Source organism: Rhea pennata, chromosome 6 (genome assembly GCF_028389875.1).
Source record: "Rhea pennata isolate bPtePen1 chromosome 6, bPtePen1.pri, whole genome shotgun sequence".
Taxonomy (NCBI): Eukaryota; Metazoa; Chordata; class Aves; order Rheiformes; family Rheidae; genus Rhea; species Rhea pennata.
This window is the reverse complement of record NC_084668.1, coordinates 43,919,080-43,939,645: the sequence shown is the minus strand read 5'-3', so window position 1 is coordinate 43,939,645 and position 20,566 is coordinate 43,919,080. Positions and strand designations below refer to the sequence as shown.

Below are 20,566 nucleotides of genomic sequence, written 5' to 3'. Positions count from 1 at the left end.
GTGGTCTCTAAAAACAATACAAATAACAGAATTTGGGTTTGGAAAGTTTAGAGGCCAATTTTTAGCTGCAGCCTGTATTTTCAACATGTTTTTTTCAGAAAGAAGTGCACTAGCAAAGTCTGTGCTAAGGTATTGTTGCAGAGTTAAATTTTACAGTTTTTTTTCATGTACTCAGAATTGTAAAATGAGTAAATGTAAAATGTAAATGTACATCACAAAGACATTAACAGATCAATCGGTATCCTTATAGCTGTTCACTATAGGTGTCCTTGCCTCTGAGCACATATTTGTCCAAAGTAGAAGTTAGACAACATAAAAAGGATAACAGAACTCCTCTTGATTTAAAATCAGTATTGAGTTACTTTGCCCTCTTTTTCATGTAGCATAACTGAAAACTGCAAAAAACTTAAAAGATGTGTGTTATCCTCCAGGTTGTTAGCATATGAGCAGTGCGTAGAGATTAAAGAAACCAGTAAGTATGATAATTCTGTAAAATTCAGATTTCCCTGATGTGGTGCTCATCAAATTGTAGTTGTAGCTCTCAGGTGAGCCCACTGCACAGAGAACGTTCCCTCTGTATAAACATCAGGATATAAACACAATTTTTGTGCAAATTCATTGTCAAATCAAAAGCTGCATGTGAAATTATGGATACTTAAGTGCAGGTGTGACTGAAATCAGTTGCATCTGTAGGAACAAGAAGTTGTGTAGGAAATATTAAGTGAAGTGATGCTGAGTCTTAAATTGGAAATGTGCAGATCTACAGTGGCTTTTGTTGGTGTGTAAAAGGCTTCCTTAAAGGAGGCGAGATGTAGCAGTGGGAAGGAAAGTTTCTCTGGACTCTTGAGCACAAGATTACTTTTCAGAGGAGATAGTGGATATGGCAGAGTCTTGGTGACAGGGGAAGATATTTGGTCTCACTGTAGCTAAGTGTGGAAAGTAAGTAAGCAGGAACATAAGGCACTCTGGGCCTCACCCTTAGTGAGCAACATTTCTGAATCAGAATAGTTTTTGCATTGCACATGGATTTTTTTTTCAAGTGCTTGAGTTTTTAATGAAAAACACTCCACAGAAAGCAGATTTTTTATGCAAAAATGCTTAACCGATAAAGATGATCTGCTACAATTTTAGTTGAAAATCTTCAACAAAATAATAAATCTGATACCAGATGAGAGACTGTATGTAATCCTATATGATCTCTTCTTTATAGCAAACAGTAACTATATAAATTCATAAAATAATTAAGAGTCTAGAGAAAATAATGGGATTAACAAAAAGGATGCATTTTATATATGGGTCAGATCAGATCTAATTTGTTGCTCATCTTACTGTTTGCTCCATCCTACGTCATTTTGCTCAGATGAGCACTGAACTCACTCCCACTGAACTCAACGAAATATAAAATCAATATATATGTCAATCAATAATCATTTTTTCACTGCTTGCTTCATTTCTAAAAGCAAGCTAGCTTTAAGCAAGGAGAATATGCTTCCAGTAGTTTATTCTCTGATGGTAAAACTATTTTAGGAGAATGTTGTCACCCATGCTTGGCTGTTGCCTTTACGCTGCAGTTCCCTGCCTCTCAGTTCTGATGATGCAGCTGGTTAGGGAGCTGTGAACTAGTGTGGACCATCAAAACTACCATTTTAAAATACACAACCTTGGTGGTTTCACTGACATGATTTGCAGCACAGCTGGGGCAAGCCAGCAGGTGCTTTTTATATCACAGTATTTCCAGTGGTGAGCATCTCCCCCTCTTTGCCCAACTTTTTTTTTTCTTTTTCTTTTCTTTTTCTTTTTTAATTTGGGTTATTTCACTCATCTGGCTTCACAGAGAGTCTACGAGCAACTGAATTAACAGGCTGAGGAGGATCAAGGTAGTAAGCTGCAGTAGGTATGTCCTCTTATGTCAGGCTTAGTGTTGAGGGAATGATGAGGTGCAACTTCACACTGTGTAACAGCAGCAGGTTATTGTGTCCTTTGCCTGGAGTCCTACTTGTGTTTGTTCACTGTTGCAGCAGTAGCCAGATAGTCCACTAAATTTATCATTTCTAGTTCTTTGTCCAAGAAAAGCAGCAGTAGCTAGTAGAGGTAAGAACACTGAAAATCTTAATACAGTTGCTAGTAAGGGCCATTGTGGTATGTCTGCTGCCTTGAGAAGAAAGGAGGGCTGCAATTTTGATTAGTAGTGTCTGTTTGCTTCCTTTGCTTAAGTACTTTTCTAATTGCTACTACAAAGCTTTAGAAATTCTGTCATCTTCTCAGAGTTGTGCTTAAAAGTAATCTTGATGAGCCTCAGGAGCAACCTGCCCCAGGGCTCCTGTCTGAATGAGCTTCCATAACATGAAAGGCTGCAGAGAGTTTAAGAGAATTGGTTCTGAATCCTTTCAGGGCAAGTAAATAAGCCCTGAAGGCTTATTTCTGAAGGCAGAGCTTTCTAACATCACTTTGGATTGCCTTTCCTTGCTGGCACACGGCTTGCAGAGCTGCAAAGTTGCAGCTGCAGGAGGAGAGCACACTGCGAAACACCCCGGCAGGGATCCAGCTGCAGGTATCCTCACCCGCACAAGGTGTCTAAGCTTCAGTTAGGTTAGATGGTCATCTTGTTGATGGAGAGCTATTCAGCTGAAAAAAAGTGGTCATCTTCAGACTAGATGTAGTGAGTAGATCATATAACCAGGTCTAGACACACGACTCAAATGCAGGTAGCTGTGTTTGAGGGTCAGCAGTCTGGTACTAAGTTCTGTGGCTCATGCTTGGTATCACCATGAAAGGTTGCATTTAAAATGTTGGTTTCAGTTTGAAGTTTTGTACGTGGTTATGAAAGGAAATTGCTTGATTCTTGTAGTAACTTAAAACCCAAATGCTGAAGATATCAAACAGTTGATAAGAGGCATTGGTTTTATGCTCTGCTCAACTAGCATGTTGCTTTTTTCTGATGAAAAGTTTCACGTTGGAGGATTTCTCCCTATCTGTTAAAACTCTTCTCCTCTTCAGCAAAGCTCTTGACTATGTGCCTCACTTAAGGTATTTGAATATTCCCGTTGGCATCAATCCTGTGTTCTGCTAAAGCTCATGGTATAGTGCTTTTCTCCTATGCAGACCCAATGCTGTTTTTCTGTTTCAACAGTGGGTCCAGTCTGTTCTGTGATGTGGTGGGCTGCCCGTTACGGTTGGACCTGCCATGAGGTCATACGTGGGAGTTCTGAATTTTTGCCTATGGCTAGGCTGAAAGATTTTAGTTGTTGAATTAGAGATGACAGAATTGTCACTTTCTTGAGACATCAATTATCACTTTCTTGAGACATCAAGTGCTCCGAAATAAGTATTACGCCCTGGCCAGAGCCCGGATGCTCTGCTACAGTGTGGTATTGCAGTGGAAAGGTTCCTTTCTGTGTTACAAACTTAGTCTGAGAAATGGGGGATTGGAACTTGTACTAGATTTAAGTCACTTCAGTTACTTAACCTTTTCTGGTATTATCTTATGTATTAATGTGAAGAAAAAAGTTTTTACTTAGGTTTTTTTGCACTATCTTGACTCAAAAGGCAGCACTGACTTTATTAATAAAGTTTCTGGAATAAATTTTACTCTCTCTACCCTGCACCTCAATTTATAGTGAACCTAATACAGAATTTGGCTCATTAACTTCAAAATAGGTTGTGATTTCAGTAAAAAATGTTTTTGGCCTTTTGAAAATTGATACATGGTGTTAATATAATTTCTTTTCAGTGTATATCTGTCAGCCTGATTTCTAGTACATGTGCTAATGGAAGTGAGAAACTGTTGTTAGCCAGGAGGAAGTGTAGTGTAGAAAGGTGCAATGAGAAAGATCTCTGTGTAATCGTGTCTTTTGGACTTGGTTACAAGCTACACATTCTCACTTGGGTTTCATGTTTCCCTCCAAGTTACTGCCAAACATTTTGATACAAAACTACTTAACCACTTTGCAGTACCTCTGCAGGTGATTTATGATACAGTTATAGATTCTTATAGATAATTGTACATGCTGTTGTTGTAGCATTTGAAATTTAAACCTGATTTTGAAAACCTAACGACCATCCAACCTCATCTGACTGATTTTAAGAGCATGAGGTTTTGGTTGTGTAAATGGGTTCTGCAAACACTGTGCTTGCAGCAAGCCAGGTTCTCCGGATCCAGTGCTCATGAACATGTACTTCAAATGGCAGATGTGACACAAGTGACCTTGACAAAACCAGCAGGCATGTGGGCAGTTACTGCAGAGCAGTGATGTTGTAATACAAGCTCATACAGTCTGTCCTGCAGATGCTTATTCTGTACCAACACTACTTTTTGATTTAAAATCATTTTACTGGGACAGACCTTAGCTTTCATTTTCTGTGCCAAGGAAGGGCACCGGGTTTGGGAGGTACGGGGGAAAACCCAGCAAAACACAAGCTCTAGAAATACTGAAAGTGGCAGCAATAAAAAGACCCTGCAAAGCTTGCAAAGGTTTTATTTGGGGAACTAGGGATTGCTAGAGGATCACTTTGGCCTTCTGTGAAATGTCCGTCTATCACTCAAGTACTGTTCCTGAAAAGTAAAACACAATAGGCTTAACTTGAGGAAACTTAATTTGTGTGTCTGCAATTTGCAGATATGGTTTGGACGCCCACAATTTGCAATGCTTAGACTTGAATTCTTTCCAGATGTTTCTTCCCTAATATCTGTATCTGTAGTAGTCCATATGCTTCTCTATTCTTGATGTAGGTAATACTGCAAATAACAAGAAAATACCATTGAGATTTTTTTGGCCCTTGAAATACATGACTGTGCTTACAAAATTCTAGTCACGATAAAGTCCTTAGAAAGGCATCTAGGCCCTGGTAAGCAATAATTTTTCACCTGATACCTTTAATTTGATGGATTTTTATTGTTTGACTGTTGATTATATTTTCAGTATGCCTTTTATCAATATGCCTTTATTTGATGTAAACTATGTCTTAAATTTTATTAGTACAATATTTCTACTCATTCATTTAAGCCACCTTTTTTAATGACAGGTGAGTAAGCTAATGCATATTGCCTCCATTTTCATACTCAGTAAAAGTTTGCAAATAAGTTGTTTACTAGGGCTGCGGGGTTTTTTTCCTACCTTTTTCAAATCTGATAGCCAATCAAAGTGTGTAGTACAGTTTCTAGCAGTAGTTAAGCAGTTGTGCTACACAGTTTCTAGCCTGAGCTGATGGTGATGTGGAACTGTGCCATGCCAGCCCAAGCTCTGAGAAACACCATTAGCAAGGATCAGATTTCCCTCTAATTTCATAGGAAAACTTTGCAATCCTTATTAGGATGGGACTTTTGATAATGATGACCATTTCAATGAGTACAAGAGCTTCCATTATGCTATTTTTTTCAAGCACCAAAGGAAAATTTCCTGCTGCTTGTGCATCCAGTTTTCTGGGGTGCAGTTACACTGTTGTGTATATGTTGCGTTAATTGTGCAAAACTGTTTGCAAGTGTACCTCGGAAAAAGAGAACAGTGGAAATAGCCTGCAGTAGGCTTGGAGGTTGGACAAAGTGTTTCATGGTTGTCATGTACAGATTAAGAGCTGGAATTTGATCAAATGAACAGATCTACTAAAATCATCCAGTATTTTGCTCCTGTCTATGCTAGGTGCCTACATTGAACTTCTACCAGTGTAGACTGTAATGGTGCATACAGGGATTTATGGTTGGAATCTATGAAATGGCTAAAGTGAGCAAAGAATATATGCACCTGGATTCCTGGAGATTCAGCTGTCTCTCTACCTTTGGATATTGCAAACAATGACAAATACCCTTTCTGGCACCAGCATACGGACAGCTTGGCTAGGATGTAAAGGAAAAACATTCTCATACGATGATGAGGTCTTGCAGACCCAATCCTTCTTGTATTCTGGGAAAGACAGTTTTCCCACTGCCAGATGTGTTTTGGAGGCATTAGCTGCTGTTTCTGGCTGAGGATCTTGCAGTTTGGCTCTTTCTCTGACTGAGTGATTCTGTCCATGTCTGACACTAGGAGGCTTTGAAAATGCATCACTAGATACATTTGTGGGGAAGTGAAGTTACAGAATCTGCTCCTGATATTGATGCTGACTGTAGACCTGTTGATAAGGGTCATCTTACTCAGGATACCATTGGGCATCCTATAAGCTGATCTCTAAAATTCTCTCAGGTGTCACAGCTATGCTATCACAGTCACGCTGTAGTCACAAGGAAGAGTTTGAAGTCTAGTCCATTGTGATTGACTGCTATTATGTCTGGCAGATGTTACTTGTTCCATTAAAAAGAAAGTGTTTTTTGTTTTTTTTGTTTTGTTTTTCCCTCCCTCTTAGGTGGAACGTATTGGGTATTCAAGGAGCCTTACTTAGCCTCTTTGTGGAGCCAATTTACTTCTCTAGCATCATCTTGGGGAGTTTATATCATGGGGATCATCTATCCAGAGCCGTATACCAGAGGATAGCAGAGATAGAAGATCTACCACCTCTTTATACACTCAACAGACCTTTACTTAGTGGCAAGTATCTAATGGAGAAGGCCGTACCGGTAACTAAGTCTGTTCCAGTAGCATTGTGATTTTTGCAATTCTCGAAAACCTTGCAAATTATGTACTGTGAGTAAATTGCTTTGTGGTTACAACACAGAAGTTATGGTCTAAATCTAAACCAGATATTCAGTCAGAAATACCAGAGCAAGGAGCCTTCATGAGTTAAAAGATCCCAGAAAGAACTGGGGTATGATCTTCTTAATGTGGTTTCACATAATTGCGTCTGGAATTGCGTCCCTAGTGATATGTGAGGCAAGTTGAAAACCTGGGCTTAGTAAAATCTCTTCCCATCCATAGAAGAGTATTAGATCTCACTGTTACTTCTCTTGCCATTGCAGATATTTGTTGAACGACTGCGTCATTTAGCAGTATGCCAAGATGCACACATTTTGGTCACAATTTCTAGATCAATAACCAACTAAAAATGGATGGAGAGAACTTCTCAGCTGCCATTGGTTGTATTTTCTTTCTGTCATCAATCTCTGTTGGATGCAGCATTGGCTTTAATTAGCATGGCACCCAACTTGTTTGCATGACCCAATTATCATAATACTTTCATTTCCACTTTGTAGTTTAATGCACAAATGCTGCATTCAGAGCCTGGTGGCACATCTTTTAGGAATGTTTTGACAGAGTATTAAACATCTCTGATGGACAGCACTACAGCAATCCCCAGCAGACGCAGTGAGCAGTGGTCTTTTGCAACTGCTGTTGAACCCTGAAGTACTGTTCTTTAGTTTTGTGTTAATTTTAGAATCTAGTGGGGCTAAGAGGAATGGCAGCATTTGAATTAACAGGTCTTAATTTCTAATTGAGCCATGACTTAAAGGAAAGTTCTAAAATACCGCAAACAAAACAAAAAATGAAAACTGCTAGTTACAGTAATGATATAAAAGTTTTAAAACTGAAATCTCTTATCCTCCCTATCATTGTGTGCATTGCTTTGTTCTGTAGAGCTTGGCTTCTGGCATGTGTCTGTTTATGTTCCAGGAAATAAGATCAGTATTTTAAAGCATGTTTAAAGTATGACATGAATTTTACAAATAGATGTAGGGAATTGGGAGAAGGTATATCAAACAACCAGCAATTCTTTAGAAAAGAAAGCTAATTAATAAGGATTCCCTGAATCAGGACATACTGAAATGTTGAGTGATGGATTTGTCCATGTATTAGCATGTAAGAGTTATAGCACTCATAATTCCAAATATTTATCTGGTTTATGAGCATAGTAGCAGATGTATGGACTGTTGCTGCCTGATTTCTGGGAATTTTTATCAATTCCTCAAAACAGCAGATCGAGGTGAACAGTTCTTGTGTTATTTCAGAGCATGTGATGACACCTTGGCTTCTTGAAAGCCAAAGCTGAAATATTGTCTTCATCTAATTGACATGAAATAGCACCATCTGTTTTAAGAGTTTGGTCAGAACTCACTGAACAGTAGAGAGAATTCAGAAATATTCTCAACAGTTAATTTTTTGTGAAAATACACGTCTCAGAATGAACAGGAAGCTTGTTTGGGAGGGGGAAAGGTAGAAAATTATATTAGTGTCTTTTTTTCTTTTTTTTTTTTTTTTAATTGAGAGGGTTAGCCATCAAAGTCTGTATTCTGATACGTGCTATTGGATTCAGCTGGGGCACTTTTGTAGCTACAAATTTATTCTTTGAGTCACACCTTTTACAGTGGATTCCTATTGGGAAATACTATTGAAGTGCGACGGAAATAACTGTCTCCAGTTCTATGTTCTTCCTGATCCTACATATGCAATTCTGTAATGATTGCTCATTTCTAACAGGGATATGAAGTAACATAACATCTGTTTAGTTGTGGCATTTTTTCTGCACTGTCTCATTTATCTGAGAAAGCACTAAAGGCTGGGGTTTTTTTCCTCTTAGAAGATGATTTTTTTTGTCTGCAGGGACAGTTGCATTAAGTTGAAGTCAGTTACTGTTATCTACTGTACTGTTAAAAATTGGCTTTGCATCAAATGTTCTGTCTTCATAGGAGATTTTCTGCTTATGCTTCCTTTTTTTTAAAGCAAGTTAAATGTGAGCGTGCATATCAGAGCAGCTGATTTACGCTTAGTGAGTGCAACAAACCCATATGTTGGTAGAATACTCCTGCCCAGTATCTGCTCCTGGGCATCTTCATTCAAGGAGCCAGCCTTTCAGCTTGTCTTTAGTGCCATGGCATGGAGGGACTGTGAACTCTCACCAAAAAATATGGCCTTTTCAGTTTGAGAGAAGACAGGTTGGAGTCCTGTGCATGTCTAGCACAATCTGAAAAGGGACCAATTTCTCAATCAAACTTCGAGAGTGTGATTGTGTAAATCAGCAGATAGCAAACAGCCAGCGTGCAAGGGAATCTGCGTAGATTGTTTTTGGAGTCATCGAAGGAGATTGGCAGTTAGAGTGCAAAAGTAGAGTAACAAACTCTGCAAATACACCATTTAGAAAATCAATCCTTGAAAATCCTTGATAGAAGATGTCATTAAATATATATGTATAAAAAAAAGTTATTACGTATAAAAGGCAATTGGTATGAACAGAAGTTCATTAAATATCTGTCTTGATGGTTCCCATTGCTGGTGTCCGTCATTCCCTTCTTTCAGTGATGGCTACTAAGCAGAACCCTGCTATAGTCTCTGCTTTTCTGGGCAGAGCATTTTTTCTTGAGTTTGAATAAAACATTTAACACAGCCTACCTTTTCTTTGTTTTGATGTCTAGTGAGTTAATACAATTTATTATGCTTTAGTTTGTCTACAGTGTCCTGTTTTTTACAAGCATATTGTCGGAAATGAAGTTGTGGGGTTTTGACCAATTCCTGATGGTACTGACATGATCTTCCTCTGTTCTGTTTCATGGATGAAACTTCCTGGAGCAGTATCACATCTGCCAATTACCTGTCACCAAGAGCATAAAAACTGTTTTAAGTAAGATGAGGTCTTAGGATAAGGTCCATCTAGCCTAGTACTATTCTGCTACTGCCAGTTATGCAGTAAAAAGTAGGAGTAAATGGTAACTTGTAGAGATACTTCCAGACAATAGCAGTAGTAATCTGCGGCTCAGGGACTTTCTGAGTCGGGGTAAAGAGACTTTGTATTTAAAAATTTGTAATGGGTCTTTCACTCATGAACTCCTGTATTTGCTTGTTGGACTGGTGTGAACTTCTTACCATCCAAGCATCTTCATGTTCAGTGATGTTCCCACTTCAGCATCTTTTTCCCCCAACTAAAGTCTTTGTGCACTTTGTTGTTCTTTGTACGGAAACCATTCCACATAAGGATCATCCTTTCCATTTTTGTATAGTCTTTTTGAGCTAGAGAGACCAATGTAGCACCTGATAATCAAGATAAGGCAGCAGTATTAATTTCTATGGTGGCATCGTGATGTTCTGTTTTGTTCTATATTCATTTAATGATTATTCCTAAAATTTACTTTGCCTTTTTTAATTGCTGTTGTTCATTGACCTGGCATCCATTGTTCATTGACCTGACATTTTGATAGAATTGAATATTAGAAAATAAAATCTGCTAATAACCAGCTCCAAGTCCAGCATTTTTTTAATGTAAAATTGATTGTTTTTTCCTCATATGTATTACCTTATATTTATCTACAATGAATTTCACTGCTACTTTATTGCCCAGTCACTCAGTATTGCTATTTTTTTCTGCTACTCTTTGCAATTCCTTCTCATCTTTACTATCTTGAATAGTTTATTATCGTCAACAGTTTTACTGCAGTTTCCCCTCCACCAACACTCAATTTCAGGTCTGCAAGGTGCCAGCACAGAACTTGAGGCTCTCCAGTAGTGACCTGCCTTCACCGTGAGAACAAGCTGTTCAGTTCTCTCTTTGAGTCTCTGTCTTCTGACCAGCTCAGTGACCTTCCGTTCACTCAGTGACCTTCCCTCTTGTCTGAGGGTTGAGTAGCTTCTTTAGAAGCCTTTCATGAGAAATCCTGATAAATGATCTCTAGAAATCTGTGTAAAACCTTGTATGTCAGATCGACACTGTCTCTGTTGAGTACTTTAGAAGGCTCTGGTGCTTTTGCGCGGCTGGGCTTCCTTTTAGCAGAGCTGGATTGACTTTTTCCATGAGACTGGGTTCATCCAGGTGTCCATTCATCCTGTTCTTCAAGGTAGACGTCAGACAAACAGGCCTTCTGCTTCCCTAGATTTTCTCTAGCTCTCTAAGAATTAGTGTCACCCATCTTCAAATACTAAGGTATTTTTTGTTGACTCCTTCCCAATATTGTCATATCTCCACATGCCCATTAATTCCTACCAGTCTGCCTGGTGAAGATGTTAGGTTTATTGACTGATAGTTCTCTGGTACACCTCTGAACACCTTTTTAAAAACTGCAGTCTGGTTAGCTACCTTCCCACCTGGGAAACTGCATGGTTTTTAGGTTATCTGTCACATCTTTGATATTCTCAAACACAGTTGAAAACCATCTGGGTATTGTAACTGATGTTTGTTCACTTCATAAGTTTATCCTAAAACTATTTTTACTGGCATCTCAATTTGAGATGTGTCCTCTGACACATTGCCGATAAAGAAGAGTAGGCCTTGGAACCTACCCAGGCTCCTTAAGAGGGAACCTGGATGCAAAAATTCATTCAGTTTTTCACATTATTATCCTCTTTCTTCTCTGAATGCTCCTTTTATAGCTTGGCCAGCTGTTTGCAGAACTGATTTCCTGTTCCTGCGATGGTAGAAGGCTTTAATTTTTTTTTTTTTTTTTTTTTTTTTTTTGTCTTTTGCAGGCTATTTCTCAAAACTTTTTCAATCTGATTTTCCCATATGTTTACATTAAGCTTATCAGTTTACAGTCCTTCCTGTCTACCTCCTTTCAAACTAGCTTCAGTTTTTTGGAATATGCCATTCATTTTGCATTTCATAACCTTCCTTACCCTGCTGTTTAGCCACCCTGGTTTTATTTTGTTCTTTCTAAAGCATTTCTGGCCAGTGACATGCATTCGCTCTGAGCTTCCTTTTTGCCTTCAGATATTGTCCATGCTACCCACCAGATTGTTACTATTACTGCCTTTGTCCTGACTTCTTTGGTAAGAAGATTGGGAATAGGAGAAAGAACTCTCTCTCTGAACGTTTTTGTACAGACTGGCTACGCTGAAAGGAGCGGTTCTTGCTAGAGGCCACAACTCTTGGCTGCAGCTTGTCTCCGTGTTAGAGTAGCTAATCACCATGCCTTCTCCTGGTTTAAACTGGGTTGGGTTGTCTCAACTGGCAGACAAGCTTGCCCAGCAATCCCTGACCATATGGCATATGCAGTAACCAATGCTGGAAGTCTCAAAGGGTAACATGGTGCCAGCCCTTTGGTTTCTCTAAATGGATTGCACAGCAATCATAGAACTCACCTTTGAAACTGGAAAGCTTTTCTACTGTTTTTTGCTGTGCAGCTGTGTTTGTACAGCAGACCCCATGGGGATGGGTGATTATTGGACTGTTGACTATGTGAAGTCAGGAATAGCCAACTTGAGAGTTGTTGAGGAAGATGCATACGCCATCACAAGTTGTCCTTCACTGCTAGGTTGGATATAAACTTTGAGAGTCTGGTAGAATCAGTCGGGAATTTTCCTATTCTAGTTCTTTCTTTGTCCTTTTTTAATTTTTGGAAACCCAAATTGCAATTACGTAGGTTTGGTCAGTCCTGAACTTGGACAACAGAAGGAATCTTTATTTAAGTCTTTGAAAAATGCTTCTGTCCTGTGGAAGTACCTACGTCTTCCACTGATTCCTGTGATACAATGAATAGTCTCAACTTGCAGAACTGGAAGCAACCTGAAGTAACATATCTTCAGCAGACATTCTCTTCCAAGATCTGATGAATATTTCAATTCATCTTTTCATGCCACCTGCTTTGCCACACAGGATCCCAGAACAATACATAGATGCTAATCCAGGCCTGACTTATTTTTATTTAACGGTCTGGATGCTGGCTGGGTCATGTCCAATAGACAAAAGGGACTGGTTGAAAGCGAGAATATGCTGCTAAAATATTTTGTAGGACCATTTATTATACCCCAAAGTATTTATGGACTTTGATTTGACAGTCAGGCTGTATTCTTGCATTGGGTCCTGAATGTGTAGGTACATCTTAGAAGTTTTACAAGATCTTATTTCACTAATATTTGGGGAAACTGGGCGGCTTCTTTGAGGAATGACCCTGTTCTGAATTTTGCACACTGGTTTCACGGAGGAAGGAGCCCTGCTGCCTCTTTGCTGAAATCACTGTCACACTTTTTATCTCATAATTTGCTAGGAAGATGCACAGAAGAAACATTTATCATGGTAAGTGACTGAAGCCATTATAAATTATAAGGGAAAAGGATTCTCGGCCTGCAGACCTGGATGTGCAAACTTAAGAAGCCGTCTCTATCAGGTGGGGCAAGGTTGCACTACAGGAGTTGGGAAGTCATTCAGGATAGGGTTGTACACAAGGTGTCAGTCACCAGTGTAAGACTTGATAAAGATTTTCAATGAACATGCCTCAGCACTCTTCTGAAGAGCTACTGTCTACATTTTTTTTTCTTTTTTTCTTCCCCCCCCCACTCTTACAAAAATAAATCTTTCAACAGAACCTTTGGTGATTTTGGCAGTTTCCTTGGTACCCAATCCTTCCATTCACACTTGTGTTTTTGAACCCTTTATCTGCTTTCTGATGAAACTTGTCTGTGGGCCGTGTCCTCAAAAAACTATCAGCCTTGATTTTTTGTGTAAGCACTGGAATGAGGAAGCTGTGATCTTTGCTTTCATGTGTTAGTCCTGGTTGTAATAATATCCATGAATAAATTTGGAGCATTGTTCTTGAAATAGCTTAGTTACACCACTTTTCAAAAGAGGATACAATATTTTCCTTTTTATCCTAGTTTTGTCTCCCATTACTAGTTTCAGCTCCTTGTGCTGTGATCGCCTCTAGATTTTGAGGGAGAAGTTTGATGCACCTTAAGTGGACCAGACGCTTTTCTTTTGAGATGACCTTTATTCCCTGTTTGTGCTACCTGTGCTTTGCCTTCAGGGACTCCTGTGGCATCTCTCCAAGGTTTATGCAATGAAGCAGCTGAACAAGGTGTTGTCATTTAAGTATATTTGAAATTCTGAGTCCACATAGGCACTTTTTCTTTTTAGTTAGCACAGCAAAATAGCCTAAGGAGTACGATTGTATGATTGCCATGGAAATGCAATGTGTACTTGAGTGTCCAGCTTCCTTATCTGTCTTTGCAAACCTCATCTGTAGTGGTACGGTGGTCACCACGTGGATGTGGAAGGAGCATAAGCCAGCTCTATAGGGAAGTGTAAGCTATTTATTTGCTGAAAGAGGTGCACACAGCCTAAATATCTTGGTCTGGGGAGGGAATCATTTACTGAAGGAAGAACTTAGGGCAGCAAATTTTTCTTTCCGGAATGGAGAGAGTGGCCTTTAATAAATAAAAGGGGGAAAAAAAGGTCTTTTGCAGTACTTCATGAACAATATCTGACCACTGTCCAGGTCTGCAGGCTGACAATATCTGACCATGTCAGTTGCATACAAAGCAAAAGACAGGATAAACAGAGAGATTTTTTAAAAGTTAAATAAAATTATGACTGATCTACTTGTAAAATGGTGACAATTTTTTAATCCCTTTGCCTCAGCACTTTTGGTAAACAAATTTTAGATTTAGAATGTCGTCAGGATGCAGTCTTAAACAAATGGATCTCTTTCCTGCAAGCTACATGGAAAGAGCCTAGATCTCTATGCTTTTTGAGAGTCAGAGAGTTCAGATTATGATTTGTTAGGTTTTTCAGGTGCAGACCTTCTGCTGTGTGACTCTCAGAATAACGGGGTCTGTTTGCACCATTTGGACTTTAATGGCACAGGAACGGTTTTGTTTGGCATGATCAGCTCCAGTTTTCATGGTTTAATGAGTTTTGCATCACTGCAAACAGAGCCGTGTGATGCTCGTGTTCATTACCAACCACTAAAAATCTCAGCAGAAGTTGGGCTGAGATGCTTCCTACTTTCATCTTGTCATAAAATCCTGTTCTTGTTGGTTCTTCCTCAAGTATTACTTATGTGATATTCTTGATGATATCTGTGGTTTTAGTGTTTAAGATTAAAGTTTACATGTCATGAATGGGAATGGAAATTCCGTCCTCTGCTCTTTTCCTTTCATATAAAGCAAAACAGAGCCTTTTTTGGTAGGGGAGAGCTTATATCTGTCCCAGTCTCTCTTAGTGCATGGAAAACTTTTATTTTGGTGGTTTGCTGTTCTGACTTTACTTTTCTCAGTAGCATTTGTTCTTTTTTTTTCTCAGATTGGATCTTTCTTAAGCTCTTAGCCCTAAAACTGTTTTGTGTTTCACTGGCCTTCTCATGGGCCAGTTGAGCTAGTAGCTGACTGTCAGTATCTATCAGATGTGATAAATCTTGTGAGGCTGTGCACAGATGACTTCAATACCTGCATACCCAGTTGAGCCTCCGTATTTTTCGAGATTGAAGGTAGCTTCTCCTGTTTCCAAATTTCATCTATTCCTAGTTTGCTGGCCTCATTGCTGTTTGCAAGAGGATTTAGAAGCTGTAATGGATTCCCCTATTCATGAGGAAGCGCATCCTCCCCATGCTGCTCAGTTTGTTGATCCTCCATCCTTCTAGTTCACAGATTTGCAGATCAAGGGAATTAGATCTGTGGCATTGCATGGATGAGGTAGATTGCCTTGGTGCATGTCAGCTCCTCCTGGATTCCTCTTTCCTGGAAGAAATCAGAAGAGATCTCTTCAAGAAACCTTTGTTCAGGTTCTCTGTTTTTCCAACTTATATTTTCAACTTATATTTTAAGAAAATCGTGAATAGCAGTTTTTGAGGTTTTTTTGCTATTTATTCAGCAGATTATTATGTATCAGTCATATTAACCAGCTTGATGTAAAAAGAACTAAAACAGAATCAGGAAGTTCAGTACAGCTGATATTTCAAAATGTTAGTTTGTTTGCAAGAACTGAGCGTAGTCAGCAACTGAATTTCATTATATCCAGCCGTGATGTTGTTCAGGATTTAAGACAGATCTCACACATACGCTCTGCTGGTTTTTGCAGGCTGCAGCTGAGAAGCTAATGCCATGTGTGGGCCCATAAATTTTTTGCTCAACCTTGTGCCCAGCAAGCAAGGCATGCAGTGTGTCATAGATCTGGAGATGCTGTCACAGCAGTGAGGCTGGCATCAAGTGGTCAAATCTCGCAGTTATGTGGCTTGGATTGGCCTAGCCTCATTTATTAGGTTATATTTCAGATGTCAACACAAAATGCGTTCTGTTGCAGTGCTTCTGCTCGATTTTTATAAACTTACTAGATTTTGTGAGGTTTAGGACCTAACAGGGATTGTCATAATCTGAGAATACATTTGAAATAGACTTTAAATGAGAATTGTGTTAAAACATTTTTTAAAAAAGGGGAGGGGGTAATTATTTATTAGAAAACATTTTGTATTAGAAAACCATCTGTTTATCTGCTCTCTCTTCCGATGAGATAATTGAGATAGCTTAAACGTAAAATTTTAGATGAATAATTTTGCGACCAGTATAACGTCTAGGTGGATCTGTAAATGACGGAACACAGGACTAAAGCCAGCATGTTGTATAGCTTTTACATAGTGCACGTAACCTAAAACACTTGCTATACTAATAGCTTAGAAATTCAGTGTGGCTGCTGTGTTAGAGCACTGAGAAAGTGCAGAGAGCTCTGCTGGTATATATGTGGGAGATCTGTTGTGTATGGGTTGGTAATACCTCTTGTGATCCTCAGATACAGTATGGTGGCGGTATACGGCGTGGCTCTGCAGTGCTAGGGGGGAATTAATCCTGCTGCAGGCAGCTGGCTTCTGTTCGTGCTTGGATTATACTTGTAGTCACTTTGCTTCTCCAGAGGTAGAGATAAAGTAGTATTTGAGAGGTGCTGTAATATTTCATGCCAGAGCAAAATCATCTGAATTCTCTCTCCTTGTTGACTACGCTGTTATCTGTTCTTCAGTGGAAGAAGTAGAGCTCTTAGGCTCTTGTAGGATACAGCATCTTAAAAGCAATGTTGATTGAGTTAGAAGTACTGTAAAAAATCAGTGTGTGTTAACCACTGTGCATCTGAATATCTGCAAACAGGAGGAGAGAGGAAGAAATATAATTTTATGTGAAGTGCTTCAATTTTGCCACTTCCTAGTTTTTGCATTTCCTAATTTGCAAGACTGTACTTCTAATGTAGTTGAGCTTTTGTAGCAATACATCGGTAGCTTTTAATGAATATCAGTATCACTGAATGTAGACATGCTCATGTGTTGGTTTGCAAGATACTAGGCCTAACTCCATTTTTATGAAGAAAAATGAAAAGGCACATTGTGGGCACTTCTAAATAAGTACGAGTTCTCTAATTAAAACTATAGTGGGAGTTTGTTGTCCAAATTATAATTATGTGTTTAGTAGCATGACTAGGGTTCATATTTTTTTCAAGAATTGTGATGGGATCCTTTCTCCTTTGGAATTGGGACATTAAATACACACCTAAACTGTTACAATAGTGCAGGGAAAGGAAAATGTTTAGAGAGTTACAGCTGGCAAAACTTCGCTAAATCTGCTCTTTCTTATATTCAACTGATGCCATTGCCGAATATGTTTTGAGACCAGTGGTTTCTTGTGCAAGAACAGAACAACTTTATTTCTGTTTCATAGTTATCTGCAGGTTGATCACTGGTTCATTCATTAGTTGTATCAGCTAAGGCAGATCCTCCTGAGATGCATGTGACAAGGCTCCAATATTATTTCTGTGGGGGCTCCTTGCTGCCAGTCTCTCCATACTCCCCTCCCTGTGAGGCTTGAGGGGAGAGTGTTTTCCCAGAGCACTGGTGATGCTCTGTTAGGAGTCGCGGAATGAATAAGAGAACATTTTAGCTGCAGTGAGAAGGCAATATGCACGGTGAAACCTCTGGATTCAACTGAAATTCTGCAGGAGAAGGTTATATATATATATATAAGATTACCTAGCAAGAAGATTTAAATAATACTGCTGTATGGCTTATTCCCCAATAAAAAGAGCAGTCAAGAGTTAATATATATTGTTGTTATTGAATAACTCTTTTCTTTCAGGTATTAGCAATGCAGAAGCTCGCCAACCAGGGAAAGCACCGAACTTCAGTGTAAACTGGACAGTAGGAGACACTGGTCTTGAAGTTATTAATGCTACAACCGGCAAAGATGAAATGGGTCGTGCATCTCGCCTTTGTAAGCATGCTTTGTACAGCCGCTGGATGCGTATTCATGCAAAGGTATTCAAAAGTGCGAGATTTTCCATTTCTGTTTTATTCATAACAGAATACCTTCATATGTGCTGCTTTCTGTGCTCAGAAGACACTTTCTGAGCCTGTTACAAGCTCAACCAAATGTTAGCTATTGGTCTATGTAGCAGTGGAAAAGGGTAATGTCTTTGGTTGGCTTAGTCTTTAGTTTTATAATACCTACATTAAAAAATTCTTGTTATAGCTAAGTAAAAACAGGATGTTAACTCCTTTGAGCTTGTCTTACCATTTTAATTTATTTGGAAAGATAATCTCACTAAGTTCGACTTCAGTGGAAGTGGGATTTCACTCAGTCCTTTCTTAGAAAGGCAAAGTGTCAGGAAGTGTCAGTCATTGCTTCTTTCGGTGTCTAGATTTCTTTTGCCAAAGCAAGCCGATAATATAGGAAGTGCAAAAAGCATGATACTGTGGTCAAACTATTGCAGTACTACTGAAAAGCAAAATTCAAAGTGCATCTGTTAAGATGCAATAAGGCTCTGCGGAAAGGTGAGCTTTGCAAAGGCAAACTTTGTGCAGAGAAATGACATTCCAAGTGGGTGCTGTGAAGCCAGGTGTGAGGCAGCGGTAGCTGGAACACTTGGCCAGCTTTGCCTTGTTCTGCTTCCTGAAGGTTAGGTTTAATAACTCTTGCCTTTGTTTAAAAACGTCTGGTTTAATAACTCATTCACTCCTAAACTGTTTGGTTTAAGAGTTCACTGTCTCTCTTCTCTTCTTTCCTTTTTCAATCCCTGCAGCTTTCATCCAGCTTACGCTCAAAGATCCTCAAGCCTAACCTGTACCATGAAACGAAGCAAGGAGCAGCTGAGTATCAAACTGCCAAAGAGTGTTTGTTCAAAGCATTCCTGAAGGCAGGACTTGGAGCTTGGGTGGAGAAACCAATAGAGCAGGATCAATTTTCTCTTACTGTCTAAATCACAGACTGCACATCACTTTGGAAAGGGGGTTGTTCTGGAAATCCTGGTGTCCAGCATCACTTTCTGGCATCTCTACAGCAGATAAAACATCTTTTTACTGTCTTTTTATTTTTATTTCTTTTTTTGAAACTTTACTTATAGATGTTTGTTTTGCCTAAGTATTGAAACTCGATGATAATCAGATACATAATTCTCTATTTTGTTATGGAAAAGTCATTTTTGGTGTATTTCTAGAAATACTTCTACTGTACACAGTTTGCAGTAAGGCTGTCCTTATAGTATGAGATGACTCATTTTTTTCTGAGTTAAAATAATAATTTCTTTTTTTAATTCAATGCCATCAAGTATATGGAAAAAACGAAAGTTGCTTTAGGTTTTACACCACACTTTTAGGAAATAGCTTAATTTTTTAAGAAGAAAGTAGGTGACAAAGTTGATTCTACTCCTCTATTAACTTGGTTTTGAACTGCAGGTATTTCTGTCATCTAGACCGTAAAGCCAGAATGGAGTCTGGACAGCTAGTTTTTCCCCACCTCCTTGCTCTTTAAAACCAGCTGCTGAAATTTTCATGTCTTTGATGTATGTATTTATTAGTCTGTGACCCAGTTTTTAACATGCAGCTTTTTATTCTGTTTTTAAAAATACATTTACCTCCCATTTACACACATTGTGAAGTCTTTGTTTTTTTACCATTATAAACTGGAAACAAACAAGTAATTATCTGTAAGTTAGGAAGTTTAGTGTCTAATGTGCAGAAATCTTTTTAGCGCTAGCTGATTTGTTTATCCCAGGAATTCATCAGAACACAATCATAACTGTAACAGTAATGTGTAAACTTACTCCCCCCCAAAAATTGTTAATTTTAAGGGCATGATACCTGAGTTGCCGAAAACAGTCTACTCATTGAGTGTTAATTGCTCTCTCCTCAAGGAAGTGAAAAGCTCTTCTATGGACAAAAAAATAGTTAAAGCTTCTTTCTTGTGAGTTATATCTCTTTTCATTGGCGTTACTGTGTCCCTTTGAGATTCCATTGCCTTTGGGCTTTACGTATGTGGTGGTCTTTATGGAGCTAATTGGGTAAGTTACTCTCAAATGTGCTTTTATTTGCTCTGATAATTATTTAGAGAAGTGTTTTTTTCCACAAAGGTAGACACTTCATCTGCTTTATATAAAAATGAAAGATAGGAGGGAAATACTGTAATATCTGTTTGATCAGCTGGTGTGTTTTTGGCACTTTTAAAAGCACTTTTTCCTGAATGGCATCTTGGAGTGGATTAGAGGCAATGCTGTTTCTCTGCTTACATAGCGCATGTCCAAATGCATTGCGTGGTTCGCTTCTATACAAATACCATGTACTCGTTCTGAAAGGCCTCTCAAAGATCCCCTTTTGCGAACAGTTAAGGTGACGTTTCATGGGACAGGAGTTTGAATGACAAAACCAAATCAGTGCGTTTCTGACCCCTGCTCCCTGCTGCTGGTTCCTGTTGCTTCATCCTGTTTCACCACCACTCACCTGTGTCACATCCTCAACTGGATCAGCAAGGTGGTGCGTGTTTTAAAATAAACACAAAGGCTATTTTTGAGACCCACATTGGGTCAGAGCTGCGGTTTAGAGTTGTGCTGGCACAGCTGAGGAAGAAGTGAACTAGAGCACAGGGATCCCTTCAGCCAGCTTCACTGCCAAGTCTGTGTATCATGAAAACTCGAGCCGAAGTTGTCATACCTCAAACAAAGCATCTCTGGGGAATTAGTGACTACTTGGGGTGTTGTG

The 20,566-nt window shown here is 39.0% G+C and overlaps 1 protein-coding gene across 5 annotated transcripts in view; it reads left to right on the top strand.

Moving 5' to 3' along the window:
* The window catches only part of ADARB1 (adenosine deaminase RNA specific B1), a 95,954-nt gene extending 76,498 nt beyond the window's left edge, over positions 1-19,456 (top strand). For all 5 annotated transcript variants that reach the window (XM_062579328.1, XM_062579325.1, XM_062579329.1 and 2 more), the window contains 3 exons: positions 6,337-6,518; positions 17,673-17,851; positions 18,616-19,456. In XM_062579328.1, coding sequence (XP_062435312.1) covers positions 6,337-6,518; positions 17,673-17,851; positions 18,616-18,792 — 538 coding nt within the window. In that variant the 3' untranslated portion in view covers positions 18,793-19,456. The remainder of the gene's footprint in view (positions 1-6,336; positions 6,519-17,672; positions 17,852-18,615) is intronic.
* Positions 19,457-20,566: the final 1,110 nt, after the last annotated feature.